The sequence below is a fragment of the Passer domesticus genome, chromosome Z, assembly GCF_036417665.1.
Source record: "Passer domesticus isolate bPasDom1 chromosome Z, bPasDom1.hap1, whole genome shotgun sequence".
Lineage (NCBI taxonomy): Eukaryota > Metazoa > Chordata > Aves > Passeriformes > Passeridae > Passer > Passer domesticus.
The window spans coordinates 77,242,822-77,259,234 of record NC_087512.1 but is presented as its reverse complement, the minus strand read 5'-3'; the positions used below and the strand labels follow the sequence as shown (position 1 = coordinate 77,259,234).

At 49.7% G+C, this 16,413-nt stretch overlaps 1 protein-coding gene across 1 annotated transcript; it reads left to right on the top strand.

The window, feature by feature from the left end:
- Positions 1-1,359: 1,359 nt before the first annotated feature.
- Positions 1,360-9,825, top strand: LOC135289946 (uncharacterized). The gene is made up of 2 exons (XM_064403831.1): positions 1,360-4,627; positions 8,016-9,825. The coding sequence occupies exon 1, from the start codon at positions 2,390-2,392 to the stop codon at positions 4,328-4,330; it is 1,941 nt and encodes a 646-aa protein (XP_064259901.1). The 5' UTR covers positions 1,360-2,389; the 3' UTR covers positions 4,331-4,627; positions 8,016-9,825.
- The last annotated feature ends 6,588 nt before the right edge of the window (positions 9,826-16,413 follow it).

Below are 16,413 nucleotides of genomic sequence, written 5' to 3'. Positions count from 1 at the left end.
CTTACGGGGGACTCCAAAGCCCCCACGTGCCCTACAGGGAAGTCCAGGCCAGCTACGCCGAGTGTTTCGACCTGGAAATCAAGTCTGGTTGCACCTGGGTTGTTGTGTCTCTGGGGCTGCTCACCAGCCCTGTCAGACTCCAAGGCTACACAGCCCTTCCCTTCCCTTCCCTTCCCTTCCCTTCCCTTCCCTTCCCTTCCCTTCCCTTCCCTTCCCTTCCCTTCCCTTCCCTTCCCTTCCCTTCCCTTCCCTTCCCTTCCCTTCCCTTCCCTTCCCTTCCCTTCCCTTCCCTTCCCTTCCCTTCCCTTCCCTTCCCTTCCCTTCCCTTCCCTTCCCTTCCCTTCCCTTCCCTTCCCTTCCCTTCCCTTCCCTTCCCTTCCCTTCCCTTCTCACCGCTGGTCACAGTGAAGCCATATGCAGAATAAATAGACTCCACTGTCGCCCTGGTTTTTAATGTTCTGTCCTGGATTAGGGTCACTCTGGGAGAAAACCTCCAAAGGGGCCCCCCAGAAAGCAAACCCACATGGCCCCTTCCCCCCAGCAGTTCGGGAAGGATTCCTTGGAGAGAAGTGGAAAGAACCTGTTTATTTGACAGGCAAAACACCCCCAGCACACAAAATGAACAATAGCAGATGACAATGCTTTCACCGATCTGAAAAGGATGACAAATTCAGAAAGTCTTTCCTGGCAGTGGTGGCTCTGCTGTCGCTCCCTCCGGCGCTGGGGATAGCTGCTGCAGGCCACAGGATGCAAACTCTCCGTGTTTCCCAGGTCCCAGTCTGGAGCAGGTGTGAGTGGTTTCAAAAAGGGAAAGGAAAAACAGTCCAGGGAAAAATCTGTACTGCTTAGCTAAACTGACTAACAAGCAGAAGCCAAAAAGCAAAAGCAAAGCAGGAGCACAGCAGAAGCAAGAGCAAAGCAAGCAACAGCAAGCAAAGCAAAAAGCAAAAGCTGCATTATGAACTGAGCTGTCTGTCTGTCCTGCCAGCCGTGGGGGAGCAGGCTGATAACAAACCAAAACAAACCTTGCTCTTCAGGGCCAGTCGTGAAGGCACAGTATGTAATATCCAGCATTAACAGAACACACGATTGGGGATGCAAGCATCATAACCTCACCCTAGGACAAGTTTTTCTAAACCTTCTGATGTTTACATTCTTGTAACAAACTTTCTCACACACGTTATGCAAATAACGTATTGTTATGCATTCTTTTCTGCAGGAGGAGAAATTTGATGGACTGTTGGTTTGTCCAGTGTCATTGGAGAAGTGGCACTTTCACCCTCCAATCCACTGTCACTTTTGGAAATCTGTAAATGTTGGAGTCAGAAATTCAACTGCCCCCTTTTTTACCTTGGAGAGATGTAGGGGTGCATTAGTTTTAAGTTGGTTTATTCCTGTACCCCCCATTCTGTTTATGGTTCTGCCCGGGCTTTCTCTCTCTCCCCCTTCTGAATTGTCCCGTCAGCTACATTTTATCTTTCCTAAATTCCTCCCTAACTGCCTGTCTGTTATTCAGGGTCCTTGCCCATTCATCCAGAACATTCTGGCCTGGACATTGAATGATTGGTTTAGAGGTCGGGATTCAACCCCTAATTTATTTACACTGGACATCTGAGCTGTTTGTTATGCGATATTCCCTCCTCTCAAAATTTTAGATTGGTCGCTGTGTTCTAGTTATAAGACCTTGCCGAGCAAGCTTTTTTGTCCGCGCCCGATGCACCATCAATAAAACACCTCCTTTTTCCCTGTCGGCGTGGTCCAAAGCCTTTTCTCCCGTGGGACGCAGCCCAGCTTCTCTCCTCACGGCTCTGGGGGTTTCTCGCCCTTCTGAAGGCATTCCGCCTTAAATACCTCACTGCTGCCGGCGGTGCTGGCCTGTGCAGCCGGGCGAGTCAGAGACCAAGAGGTCAGCAGTAGCCGCTGCAGGTTGGCGTCTCAAACGTGGGGCAGTCCGACACCCTACGACAGAGAACCCCGGAGCCGACGGGCGCGATCCGTTGGACTCCCAGAAAGTTTCTCGCGAGTCGTTAACCTACCCTGTGTGGGAGCGGACCCATTTTCATGGGTACGTCCCCACTTGGGGACTGGAACCGGCAGCTCCGTGCACCCTGGAGTCGAGTTCCTCCACGGGAGTCAAACCACCCCTGGAAACGTGAGTTCTTTTCCCTTTCTTTCTTCCTCTTCCCCCCCCCCCCCCACCTTTGTAACTTGCACCGGTTTTGCCCGGTCCACCGGTTTCGCCCGGCTCCCCGGTTTCACCCGGGTTTCTCGTTTTTCCCTAGCTGGCCAGCGTCTTGCCGGCGTAGTCCGGCTCCGGGGGGGTTGCCCCAAAGGTCTTTTCCTTCACGTTATCCAGGGTTGGTGGGTTTGAGCTTTTTACCATCTCATAATGGGTGCTCATTTTACAAAAGCTCAAAAAAGGCATTTTAACTTTGTTTCTGTTATCCTTTCTCGGGGGGGTTTTGAAAAAATAGAAAAAAAAGAAGTTCAAAAACTAGTCATCTGGCTGTCTGCTCAGTTCCCAGAGCTTTCCCCTGAACAAATTCACGATTGGCATTTTTGGGGACAAGTTTGTACTAAATTAGGGGAATTAACTCGAGCAGGAAATTCTTCGCTTTCGCAGACTGCTTTCTGGGCTTCCCAAATTAGGAAAGTTCTAAAGTCCCAGAAGAAACTGAGGGGGCAGCCGTCTGACTCCAGTTTTGTTCCCGGTTCATCTTCTTCCTTTTGTTCTAATCCTTCCCCCTCCCCCGCTTCCCCCAAGCGCGGAATCCTGAAAGCAGCAGCCCGCGACAGCACCGCGCGGGGCTCAGGTCACTGCCCTGGCTCCTTTCGGGAATCCCGTTCCCCCCGCCCGGGAAATTCTGGCCAAACTTCCCGGGGTTCTCCCTGTCCACCCCCTCTTCCACCTAAGATTGCTCCCAGTCGTAAAGGTTCAGTTCGTCTCAATATTTCCCCCCCCTCTCCTCCTCCTTCCCCGCCATCTACCCCACTCTTCCAGGATAGCTCACAAGGAGCCCGAAATGGCAGACACTGCGGGGCACTTCCCACCGACATTCCTTCTTCTTCCCAAAACCCACTTTTTCCTCGCCACGACTCTTTCTCTTATCCGGTTTCCCCTCCCACTGTTCCTCCCTCCGCCCCTCCCCTCCCTTCTCCCGGTCCTACACCCCGCGGTACTCCCACTCCGGCATCAGCGCCTCCCCCATACCACGTCTCCCAGGCGGGGACAAAGTCATCATCCGTCTCCGCCCCCATTCTTATCTCTCCCCCTCCTTCTTCCCCTCTCAGCTCCGGTTCCCACGCTCCGTCCGGAGCCGCGGCGGGGGGGGCTGAAGGCCATATTCCAGAGCCGCCAGTCCTTTCAGCGGCACCGGTCACTTACCAGCCCGGGATGGGGGGGGGGAACCAGCCCCAGTGGAGCCCGTTCCCACATCACTCGATAAAGGAGCTGTGCAAAGCCCAAAAAGACTTCTCCCGGGAGAGTGAATACTTCCGGGGAATTCTGAGAGCCACACTCTCTGACACCGTGGTCACCCCTGCAGATTTAAGGCGGCTGTTCTCCTGTCTTTTGAACCCCACAGAATTCCTGGTTTGGGAAAAACATTGGCAGAGAGAAATTGGTAAAATCTTGCCCTCGCTGCGGGAGAACCAAGTGACAGCCACAGATCTGCAGGGGGGTGTGTTAACAACCGACCACTTGTGTGGGACAGGGGCATGGCAGGATGGGCAGGCTCAAGCGTGGTATGTTCCAGTGGAGGCTTTAAAAGAGGGAGCCAAAGCAGCCGAGCGGGCTTTCTTCACCTTACGGTCTCTTGTTGCCCCCTTAACATCATATATGAAAATCATTCAAGAATCTAACGAGCCCTTTTTAAGCTTTGTTGAGCGCCTCCGCAGGGCGATTGAGACGCAGGTCCATGATGAGTCGATTAAGAGGGGAATCCTCACTGAGGTGGCAGCGACGAATGCAAATCCAGCTTGCAAGGCCGCTATCCTCAGCTTGCCGCTAGATCCTCCCCCCACGCTGGATCAGATGCTAGACGTCTGTGACCGCAAACTCGCTATCATCGCGGGGGAACCCGACCAGCAACCCAGGGCTCCAGCTCGAAGGGTAGCTGCCACCGACCTGGAGGAAGTCACCACAGCTGCTGCTGCTGCCCCGTCCCGACAGCCCAACACACCAAAGCTGCAACCCCGGACGGATGCGCCGTGTCACCTGTGCAACCAATCCGGGCATTGGATGCCAGACTGTCCCCTGAGGCGGGAGTTTTACGAATTTAAAAAGAAACACCGGCCTCAGGGGACCCCACAACACCAACCAAAAAACTAAATTGCAAGCGCGCCTCCTCCCCGCGCCACGATAAAAATAGGGCAGGTGTCACCATTCCACCACGCGGGGAAAGGGGAAGGGAGGGGGACCTCCAGCAGGACCTGCCGGTTGCCACAGACTCTAAAACTTTACCAGACTTAACTTCTCACGAACCTATTTCTGATCTTTTTCAGGCGGTACCTCGGCCAGTCCTAACAACTACCTCCAGGACGACCCCCTTTCGGTTGCAGTTGACGGAGCCGCTCCATCTTATTGACTCAAATATCCAACTCGTCTCCGTCAGCCCGGAGTGCCCAGGTACCTGGCATCGGACCAAGGGTAGGTTCGTCACAGTTGGAGATTCCAAATTTACACCACAAGACATTCACATCATCCCGGGTCTCATATCATCAGACCCGAAAACATTCGAAGTAGCCATTTATTGTGCCAGCCCTCCCACCTTTCTGCCTCGGGGTCAAATTGTGGCGCAAGCCATTCCTATCCCTGAGGAGCTCTGGGACTCCAAGCCACCCAAAACATCCACATCCTCAAACCTCCCATCGGTGGCTTGGGCTCAGGCCCTAGGCAAAGAAAAACCAAGAATCACCTGCAGCCTACAGAAAGGTGGGGACCAGAAGCTCGTTCACGGGCTTCTGGACACTGGAGCAGATGTTACGGTCATTCCCTCACGGGATTGGCCGTCGCATTGGGAGTTGCAAGACGCAGCAGAACGAATCCGAGGTGTAGGAGGGATCCAATTGGCGAAACAATCTAAGAGCATTGTGCAAATTATGGGGCCGGATGGACAATTAGCATCTGTACGTCCATTTGTTTTAGATTACACGGAGCCCCTGTGGGGGAGGGACCTGCTCGCCCAGTGGGGAGTCCGTATTGACTTACCAGCGGCTCCCCAGGTTTTTGGGGCAGCGGTCACTGAGGAGCGCCCTACCCAGAAACTGAATTGGCTGACTGACACACCTGTCTGGGTAGAACAGTGGCCGCTTTCTAAACAGAAATTAAAGGCGCTCGAGGAGCTCGTGGAGGAGCAGCTGCAGCGAGGTCACCTGGTGGAGACCACGTCTCCGTGGAACTCCCCAGTGTTTGTCATAAAGAAACCTAATAAAGAGAAGTGGCGGCTCCTTCACGACCTTAGACAGATTAACAACGTCATTGAAGACATGGGTCCCCTCCAACCAGGGATGCCCTCCCCAACAATGCTCCCCCAAAATTGGAATTTAGCCGTAATTGACATCAAAGACTGCTTTTTCCAAATTCCCCTACACCCGGACGATGCGCCGCGTTTTGCTTTCTCGGTTCCTACCATTAACCGAGAGGCCCCTAGGAGGCGCTACCACTGGAAAGTTTTGCCCCAAGGCATGAAAAACAGTCCAGTAATTTGCCAGTGGTATGTCTCTTCCTTGCTCTCATCAGTCAGGGCAAAGGCAACCAACGCTACAATTTTCCATTACATGGATGACATTCTCGTATGTGCTCCAACTGATGACGAACTTGCTCACAGTCTTGACCTAACAATCAATGCATTGGTTGCTGCAGGGTTCGAGTTGCAGCAGGACAAAATTCAAAGAATGCCACCCTGGAAATATTTAGGTCTTACAATTAGCAAAACAACTATCACACCACAAAAAATTACAATTCGAAATTCCATTCGAACGCTTGCTGATGCCCAGCAGCTGTGTGGGTCTCTGAATTGGGTAAGGCCTTGGCTAGGCATTCCCACCGAAGACCTGGCCCCCCTTTTCAATTTATTGAAAGGGGGAGAGGAGCTTAGTTCTCCCAGGTCGCTCACCCAAGAGGCGCGAGCTGCGTTGGAAAAGATCCAAAAGTCCATCTCGGAGAGGCAAGCCCATCGTTATCAGCCGGGTCTGCCCTTCAAATTCATTATTCTTGGGAAATTGCCACACCTCCATGGAATGATCTTCCAGTGGGAGGACATCAAGAACACCAAAAAAGACCAAGGGGCTAGGGACCCTCTCTTGATTATAGAGTGGGTGTTCCTTAGTCACCAAAGGTCCAAAAGAATGACGAAGCCACAGGAGCTGGTGGCGGAACTGATCCGTAAGGCTCGCCTTCGGATCAGGGAGTTGGCAGGTGTGGATTTCACATGTATTCACATACCACTCAAATTAGATTCGGCCCACTTTACAAAAGCTATGTTGGAACACCTTCTCCAAGAGAATGAGGCCCTGCAGTTCGCTTTGGACAGCTACACTGGTCAGATTTCTATTCATCGGCCGGCTCACAAAATTTTTAATTCGGAAGTCCAGTTTAAATTATCTCTTCAGCAGGTTCAGAGTAGGACTCCTTTGAAGGCTCTGACTGTTTTCACTGATGCATCCGGCGCATCCCACAAGTCAGTCTTGACTTGGAGGGATCCGCAGACTCAGCAGTGGGAAGCTGACATCAAAGAGGTGGAAGGATCACCTCAAGTAGCTGAGTTAGATGCTGTTGTCAGAGCTTTCGAGAAGTTCCCTGGACCATTCAATCTAGTCACTGATTCCGCTTATGTAGCAGGAGTAGTTGCCCGTTCAGAACAAGCGATTCTGCAGGAGGTGTCCAACATAGCCCTCTATCAGTTGCTCACCAAATTAGTAAGATTAGTCTCTCACCGAGAACATCCGTTTTATGTGATGCATGTGCGGTCCCACACTAACCTGCCAGGGTTCGTTGCCGAGGGGAACAGGAGGGCGGACGCCCTCGCTGCCCCTGTGCAGGTGGCCCCGCTCCCAGACGTGTTCCGCCAGGCTAAGATCAGCCACCAGCTCTATCATCAGAATGCGCCGGGTCTGGTCAGGCAGTTCCAACTTAGCCGTGACCAGGCCAAGGCCATTGTGGCCACATGCCCCCACTGTCAGTCCTTCCAGCTTCCAACTGTTAACACGGGGGCTAACCCTCGAGGATTGGCGAGTTGCGAGGTGTGGCAGTCCGATGTTACACACGTCTCTGAGTTTGGAAAACTGAAGTTCGTTCACGTGTCAGTAGATACCTATTCCGGCGCGGTTTTTGCCTCCGCCCACACAGGGGAGAAGGCAAATGACACCAAGAAACACCTACTTCTAGCCTTCTCCACGCTGGGCGTTCCAAAAGTATTAAAAACTGACAACGGCCCAGCATACAAATCCAGGGAACTGCGCAACTTCCTGCAGCAATGGGGAATAGAACATAAGACCGGCATCCCCTATTCCCCAACAGGTCAAGCTGTAGTGGAGCGGACCCATCAGAGCCTCAAAAGGGTCCTCCAACAACAACGTGAGGCAATGAAGATGGAGTCCCCCCAGGTCCGCCTTGCCAGGGCCCTTTTTACAATCAATTTTTTAAACTGCTCTTTCGAAAATCTAAATCCACCCATTGTTCGGCACTTTAGGCAACACCAACAACTGCAGCCGAAAGAGAAGCCTCCAGTTCTCGTAAAGGACCCCGAGACCTGGAGGACGGAGGGACCTTTTGACCTTGTCACCTGGGGGAGGGGATACGCCTGCGTTTCCACTCCCTCGGGTCCAAAATGGGTCCCTTCAAAATGGGTCAAGCCATACACCGCCTCCAGTAAAGTTCCAACTAAGAAAGTGGCACAGGTCGAAGAGGCCTGCTGGAGGAGAAAAAAGAGGCCTTCTGAAGGAGGTTTAGACCTCCCGGAGCAGAACCATTCCTAATGTTTTACCTGTATGACTTTTTGTCTTGTTCTTTTCAGAAAGCCCGAGAATGTCCGTCCCCATAACCCACATCGAGCTGATCATTTTCTGGAACTTTTTTGCCATCGCGAGCTCATGGATTGTCCCTCAACCCAAGCAAAACATTTGGAAGATGCTCGCTGGCGCCCTCGGCAGAGATCATTTGTGCCTCTCCGCCACCTCGGCAGCAGACCCCTTGTCGACCTGCCTTGTGGGGATCCCGCTTCCTCCAAAAGAGTTTCCCGAGCCCCTTTACTCCTTCCTTGAACCCCTTTCCCAAAATAAAGTTTTCAGTCCCTCTAGTCCCAATCCCAATCCAATCTGGAGGAGGCTAATGTCCAAATTGAATATATCTAAATCTGACCCCACCGAATTTAAATTGCTCGGCTCCGCGTCAGCAAATTTGTGTGTTCAATTTTTCCCTTCCCGCGACCGCTACGAAAAATCTTTTACACCAATTATAGAACAGAATCAAAACTACGCGGCAGGGAATTGGTGTTCTGTCACCTCTCATATTACCACCCCCATCTCATTTGACGATAAACCCAGATCCCTCCCTAACGGCGTATTTTTCATTTGCGGAAACCGAGCATGGGCAGGTATTCCCCCTCGCCTTCTAGGAGGCCCGTGTACATTTGGACGGCTGACGCTGTTTGCTCCCAACAATTCCCAAATTAAAGATTGGAAGGAGAAAATTGTCGCACACAATTCAGTCCGCGTAGCAAGAGACCTTAAAGATTTAGATGAACAGTGCGACTCCAAAATTGTTCATTGGTCAAAGCCAGAAGGTGTCGCATGGACAGTGTTTCTCCCATGGGTGTCTATTGCAAAGTCTCTAGGTGAATTAGCTCACCTGGAGTGTTGGGTAGCCAGACAGGCCAATTTTACCTCAGCCGCTCTAAGCAACCTCCTAGCAGACGAGGAAATAACAAGGCAGGCGACTCTCCAAAACCGGGCAGCAATAGACTTCCTATTGCTGCTTCAGGATCACCGGTGTGAGGAGTTCGAAGGGCTCTGCTGCCTCAATTTATCATCCAAAGCCGGGGACGCCAGAAGATCTATTGACCAAATGAAGGGAATGATCAGCGACATTAAGGAGAAAACATCAGACTGGTTGGGAGACATCTTTACGGGATGGGGTCTCTCGGGCTGGGTAGTCTCTATTTTGAAAACTGTTGTTTTAGTCCTTTTCATTTTACTAGTCATTTCAATTGCAATTTCTGTCGTTTGGAGAATTCTTAGAAGGCTTATAGTTAAATCGATGTCTGCTTTAGAAGTGAATCGGGTGGTAGTCGAAGAACAGATTATGGACGAAAGTCAAGAAGAAGGTGCCGAAGAAGACGAGCAGTTAAAAGACCACCCTGGGTCAGATGAGTCCTCAGAAGATGATGTTTAAGTTACCCCACTCCTCCTTTTTCTTTTTAAACAAAGAAGGGGGAAATGTAGGGGTGCATTAGTTTTAAGTTGGTTTATTCCTGTACCCCCCATTCTGTTTATGGTTCTGCCCGGGCTTTCTCTCTCTCCCCCTTCTGAATTGTCCCGTCAGCTACATTTTATCTTTCCTAAATTCCTCCCTAACTGCCTGTCTGTTATTCAGGGTCCTTGCCCATTCATCCAGAACATTCTGGCCTGGACATTGAATGATTGGTTTAGAGGTCGGGATTCAACCCCTAATTTATTTACACTGGACATCTGAGCTGTTTGTTATGCGATATTCCCTCCTCTCAAAATTTTAGATTGGTCGCTGTGTTCTAGTTATAAGACCTTGCCGAGCAAGCTTTTTTGTCCGCGCCCGATGCACCATCAATAAAACACCTCCTTTTTCCCTGTCGGCGTGGTCCAAAGCCTTTTCTCCCGTGGGACGCAGCCCAGCTTCTCTCCTCACGGCTCTGGGGGTTTCTCGCCCTTCTGAAGGCATTCCGCCTTAAATACCTCACTGCTGCCGGCGGTGCTGGCCTGTGCAGCCGGGCGAGTCAGAGACCAAGAGAGATGCGTGTCTGCGTTGTTACATTTCATGTCCTGTAGCGCCACTCCACAAACTGATGTAGTTATGAAGTGGGGATGCGTGTCAGGGCCTGGCACAGGTGAGATGGCTCTCGTGAAAACTTGTGCCCCGAGCCCTGGTCCGAGCCACATCTTTGTTCACAAACCTGTTCCATATGCAATGAATTACACAATCTCTTCATGCACATTCAACCCCTGGCCCCGCCTGTCCTCCCCTCCCATGGCGATGAGATCCATGCCCTTCTGGGCACGCGTTGTTTCCTGTGGTGGTCACACTGGGGTCTTTGGTGGTCTCTGAGGCCGAAGGCTGTGGTCTTGCTCATGACTGAACTTTTGAACTTTTCTCCTTTGTGCGTGCACTGTGGTCCCCTGGTGCTTATCTGAGTACGTCTGTTGGTTTGGATCAGCTTGGAGACAGAGGAGCTCCTTAGTCTAGGCTTCCTGCATTCCCTGGTCTTCTCCTGGTGTTATGAGTAAAAAAGTTATCTGTAGCTATGATATTTTATTAAAAATCCTTTCCTAGGATTTTTCCCCTCCTGAGGAGCTGAGGGCCTCAGGAAAGAAATGTAAACAATAACTATCTGCTGCTGTGGAATGCAACAGGTGCATCTTCCATTGGTCCATGTGGATTGGTTTCACTTGATGACCAATCACAGCCAACTGTGTTGAGCCTGTGAGCAGTCACAAGATTTTTGTTATGCATTCCATTCTATTCTTCTTCTTTGTAGCCTTCTGGTCATTTTTTCCTCTCTGTTCTTTTAGTATAGTTTTAATGTAGTATTTTAATAGAATATATAATAAATCAGCCTTCTGAAATGGAGTCAAGCCTCGTGTCTCCACACCTGGGGTGTTCGCCCCAACAAATTATCCATTTTTTTTAAGGCTGCAAAGTTAAACCGGTTGGGCCAGTTGTTGAGAGTTGAAGGGTTGACTATTTGTTGTTGATAGCTTCATGTTGCAATCACCTCTTGTTAACAGTTTTTCTTCAATTACCTGTTAATGGTTAGAAATCAAGCGCAGTTGTCCCCCTGCTGCTTCCCAGGAGCCTGCAGGTAGCAGGAGGAGGTGACATCAGAGCTAGTATGCAGATGAGAATGCATTTCACCAAATTTTGCAATTTTCCAGGAAAAAAAACCCTAAAACCAAGAAGCCAACATGGAATTATGAAACCTAAGTAAGGTCTAAAGGTGAGGAACTTAATCCAGTACCTGCTAAGATCCTTTTTACTCCTCACCCTAACCTGAAAGGATGTCAGCTAGGAAGAGGACCTGGAATGTTAGACCAAAAAAGCGGAATTCCCACTACTCCCTCGAGGACGGAAGCCCCAGCTCTGCCTGCATACCAGCGGGCACAGCTGCATCATCCTCCTCCTCCGTGCCACTCCTGGGAGCAGCGGGAGTGCGGGCGACCTGTCGTTTCTCCCCAACCTGAGCTGAATTTTTTAAATAAAGGCATTAAAAAGGAGAAAGATCTCCTGCCCTATTTATTATGCTAGGGTCTCGTCCAGGAGATCCACACCTGAAGAGGACACCAGGACTGGGACGGCCGCCCGCCCTGGACCTGCAGGACAGCTGGCTCTCAGGATCAGAGAAGATCGGCTTGGGACAGTGACACGGAGCAGCGCCGGACTGGTGAGAGTATCCGGCGGCAGGAGAGGGAGGCGAGCGAGTGTGTGTGAGTGAGACGAGGGCCGGCAGCTCGGGCCCTCGAAGCGAGTGAGGACCCCTCAGTACCGCGGTTCCGCACCCCCGCCAGGGGGCCGGCCGGGAACAGGGGGAAGCGAGTGGAATTGGTGATTGAGGCGCCTCCAAAGGGGTAAAGAGGACCCCCCTCGGGGCATGGGGAGGAAATAGTATGTGAGTGGCACGCATCCCAAAAGCCCTGATACAGGTCCTAATGAAAGAAGTTACGCAATTTAGAAAATCAGGCAGTTTTGTTATTAAGTCCTGACGACGGAAGTCAAAGCACAAGGTCTGGCAGAGGAAGCCTATCCCGAGTTTTTTAAAGCTCTGGTAATGTAAGTCCTGACAGGGGGAAGTCAGGCAAACTAAAAATCAGGCCATACTTTTGTTTTAAGTCCTGACAAGGGACGTCAGGCAAATTCAGAAGTCCTGAGTAGGATTTGGGCAAGTCCAAAAGTCCTGTAGGCAAACGAAGTCCTGACGAAAGGAGGTCAGGCAAACTCAGCCTCAGAGGCCAGGGTCTTGAGGTTTTTTTTGTTGAGTCTTGGCAAAGGAGGCCGAGGTCTCAACAAAGTCCTGACGAAAAGGGTCAGGCATATTGGAGTTTCGGCAGAGGAGGCTGGGACTTCACAAATAGGATTTACTTTTGAGCTGCCTGTCAGTAGCAGAAGCACCTTTGTAATTTTTGAGGCCCGAAAAAATGGAAGGGTGTAATAGTAAGGAAAGTGGCCAGAGACTGGGGAATATAACTCCCCATATTCCCCTAGGTGAACTGTTAGAGAGATGGGACTCTATAGAGGCCACAGAGGGCTTAGATAAATTTAAGATGATTCACTACTGTTCAGAAGCGTGGCCAGAATTGGACGTGCAAGGTGGATGGCTCTGGTGTGGGACAAAAGACAAGTGGATGTGTCAAGAGCTGAGTCAGTGTGTGACAGCTCGAGAGGATACTGATCCCCAGCAATTATTATATGTAGCTTGTTGGTTAAAGAGTGCTTTCGAGGATGAAGGAGTGCGAATTTGTAAGGTGCAGAGGACAAAAGAGGGGAATGAAGGAGGGGATGCTGGAATTAAAGAGATTAGTAAAAGGTGGCACCCCCTGGACTACTTGCCTCCTGATGCCCCTCCACCTTAGAACCCTCTCCTTCGGGCACCTCAAATAGCAGATCCGTCTCTTCCCCCGGCGGCCATGGGGGCCATTCCCTCACCACCCCCTTCGACTCCTTTAGCTGCTTCTGCACCCCCACTAGTGCCTCCTTCAGCTGCTGCACGCTCCACCCCTTCTCCAGCTCCACTTAACATGCACTCAAGCTCTTCTCCCCCTCCTACTGCTGTCCCTCCACCTCCTCCTAACTGGGAGACAAATGCCTCCTTACCTGGTAACCCCTTATCACCAGATACAGCTGTTGGCCTACAGCAGGTCCAGGTTAATGCTAATAGCCCTCAAATGAGTAATTTTGTGTCTGAAGATGGGCCACACTGCGGTACCCGATCCATGACCTCCAAGGTAGAGAGACTTTTTCCCCTTAGAGAAGTTCCTATGGGAGGAGTAGCAGGAGGTGTTGGTTTTGTGAATGCTCCTCTAACTGCTTCTGAGGTGAGAGGATTCAAGAGGGAGTTAGGGAATTTAGTTGAAGACCCTGTGGGTATTGCAAACCAAGTGGATCAATTCTTAGGTCTAAATATCTGCACTTGGGGGAAATGAATTCCATTCTAAATATATTATTTTCCCCAGAAGAGTTCCGAATTATTAGAGGTGCTAGCATAAGAATTTGGGACAAAGATAATCATCCAGGGCCCCAAGTGCCATCAGGTGCAGAAAAATTGCCACTAGTGGATCCCAATTGGAACCCTAATCAGGAGGAAGGAAGCAAGGAAGGCCATGATAGAGTACAGGTCTTTGATAATCAGGGGGAATCAGAGAATCAGTTCCCAATGCAACTAATACAAAATTAGCATTCAAGAGTGCACAAGAGAAGGATGAAACTCCTGCTACTTGGCTTAATTGCCTAAAGCAGAACTTCCAGTTGTACTCCAGAACAGACCCGGACACCAAGGAGGGTCAGGTGCTACTAAAGGTCCAATTTCTTACTACATCTTGGCCTGATAAACAGAGAAAACTGGAAAAGATTGAAGATTGGCCAGAGAAGGACATTAATGAGTTATTGAAAGAAGCATTGAAGGTATATTGAAGGAGGCAAGAAGAAAAAGCAAAGGCCAAGGCTAGTATCATGGTCGCTATAGCTAGAGGAAATGTGGGGGGCAAGCAACTCTATCCTACAATCCAAGGTAACAAAAGAGTGGGAGAGTCCACCACCAGGAGCAGGCAAGGAAACGCCAGTACCGTCAGGGACAGGAGGAATGGAGAGGCCTCAAGCCCCTTTGAGCGAAAGGCGCTGCTGGTACTGTGGAGCAACTGGACCCCCAAAACTGTTCAGCCTAAAGTTGTGAAACCGTGGCTAGCTGATCAGGAGAGCAAAGGAAGCAGCTTTAGAACCAGGGGATCCGGTAGAAGTTTTTAAAGCAGAAACCATGCCTGAGGAGGGAGGAAGATAAGAACCTATATTTAGTAAAAAAAAAAGTAAAGGCTATAAAAGATTTAAAGTTGCACCAAGGGCAGCGAGGGGAGTGGTTAAGATCAGATGGACGGGTGTTTCTAAACAAAGCACTTGCTGGGACAGTGCTAACAGGACCACATAATTTAAGTCACTGAGGAGTCCAAGGACTATGTGATCATTTCCTAAGAAATAACTTGTGCATAAGTGTATATGACCTAGCAAAAGCAATTAGAAAAGGCTGTTTAATTTGCCAAAAAGTGAACCAGAAGGTTATGAAAAAGGTAGCAGCTGGAGGGAGGGAATTGACTCTCAGGCCTTTCCAGAGCATAGAGATGGATTTCACTAAGATGCCCCCAGAGTAAGGATAGAAGCATCTACTGGTTATAGTAGATCATCTCACCCATTGGGTAGAAGCCTTCCCGACAAAAAAGGAAACAGCCCAGGTTGTGGCAAGGGTAATCTTGGAGAACATCATCCCCAGATATGGAATGGTGAATACCATAGACTCAGACCGAGGTCCACATTTTGTGGCCCAAACATTGCAAAATATAATTGAAGTTTTAGGAATAAAATGGAGATTACATACTCCGTGGCACCCCCAGAGTTCTGGGAGGATGGAAGGGATGAACAAAACTCTCAAAAATTAGTATTAACTAAACTGATCGAAGAAACAAAAATGAATTGGCTAAAGTGTTTGCCCCTAATGCTTTTGCGCATCAGAACAAGACCCCGGTCTGATATAGGGATTTCACCCTATGAAATGATGCTTGGACTGCCATTCTTGTTAACACCCTGTAGCACAGGAGACTATTTGGAAGAAGAAGCAGCTACCAGAAAATATTTAGAAGTCATTGGAAGAACCCTGGAAGGACTTAGAAAAAGAGGATACCTCCCCCAAACCTCCCCTCTTGACAGAAAAGCACGTAACATTAACCCAGGAGATTGGGTTTTGAAATAATCCTGCAATAGTAGACCATTAATGCCTAAATTTGAAGGCCCCTTTCAGGTACTCCTCATCGCTAATTCAGCTGTGCGGACCAGAGAAAAGGGTTGGACCCACATCACGAGAATTAAAGGACCAGTCCCACCCGCCAGCATTGGACAAGATTGGTCAGTGTTTCCCTCTGGTATTGGATCAGATTCCACACCACCCTCACCCCCTAACTCAGGACAGGATTCAGCCACATCAGGAGTTAATTCAGCTGAGTATACCATTGCAAAAGGACCAAAAGACTTAAAGTTGACACTCAAAAGGAAGAGCCAAAAAGACTGATGAACTGCATAAGAAAAGAGTTTAGAATCATAACATATCCTAAAGTGTTTTAAGAGATTTGTAAAAGTTAAAGATTGTTAATAGGTAATACTGGTGAAGTCCTCCCAACTTAGTACCAAAGACTGAGGGTTAATCTTCTGCAGAGTACTCCCCTAAGAGAGACCAAATCAGTAAGGACAGATCAAGAGAGGTTTAACCAGGGAAGCAAATAGAAGAGACTCTAAAGAGCTTGGGAACTTCTCCTTAGTAAAATCCCCAAGAAGCAAGGCCGGGTGGGCAGGCTGTGCAAGATGACCCATACCGGACTCTTGGGAAGGGTAGTAATAATGGCTTTCATTGCTAGTGGTGCTCTGGGGAGCCCAAGAGAGCCGTGCAGTGAGTACTACCAACCCCTCTGTGAGGAAGAAGAAGTAAGTTCTTTGTTGAGAGTCCACACCAATTTAAGCCGTAATTGTGTTAACCTCTCCCAGTTGATCTTTTATCAAGAGAATGAGAAAATCTATTGGATGGCCCGGAACACCGCCACCTCTAGGCAGCAACTCCTGGCAGAGCACCCTGTAGAAGAGGCCTGGTGGTACTTTGAACATGATGCTACTGAAGCAAGCCTGGTAAATCTGGTCAGAGGAAAAGAAATAGTAAAAGCAAGAAGAGAACAAGACCATTTAGCAACACCCCCAAGTAAAAATCTAATAAGGGAAGAATGTATGTTAAGGAAAGGAAGGGGTACAGTACGCCAGTAGGAAGAATGGCTTGTAAAAGGTATTTAGCAGTAAAAGACTCTGCTACGCGGTGGATCCCAAGAGATCCAAATAGAATTTGGCCTGTTAAGAAAAAAGAGAACAAGTGCATTTACAATAAAACATATAGACTTTATGAGTATGATAAAAAAGAGATAAACCTC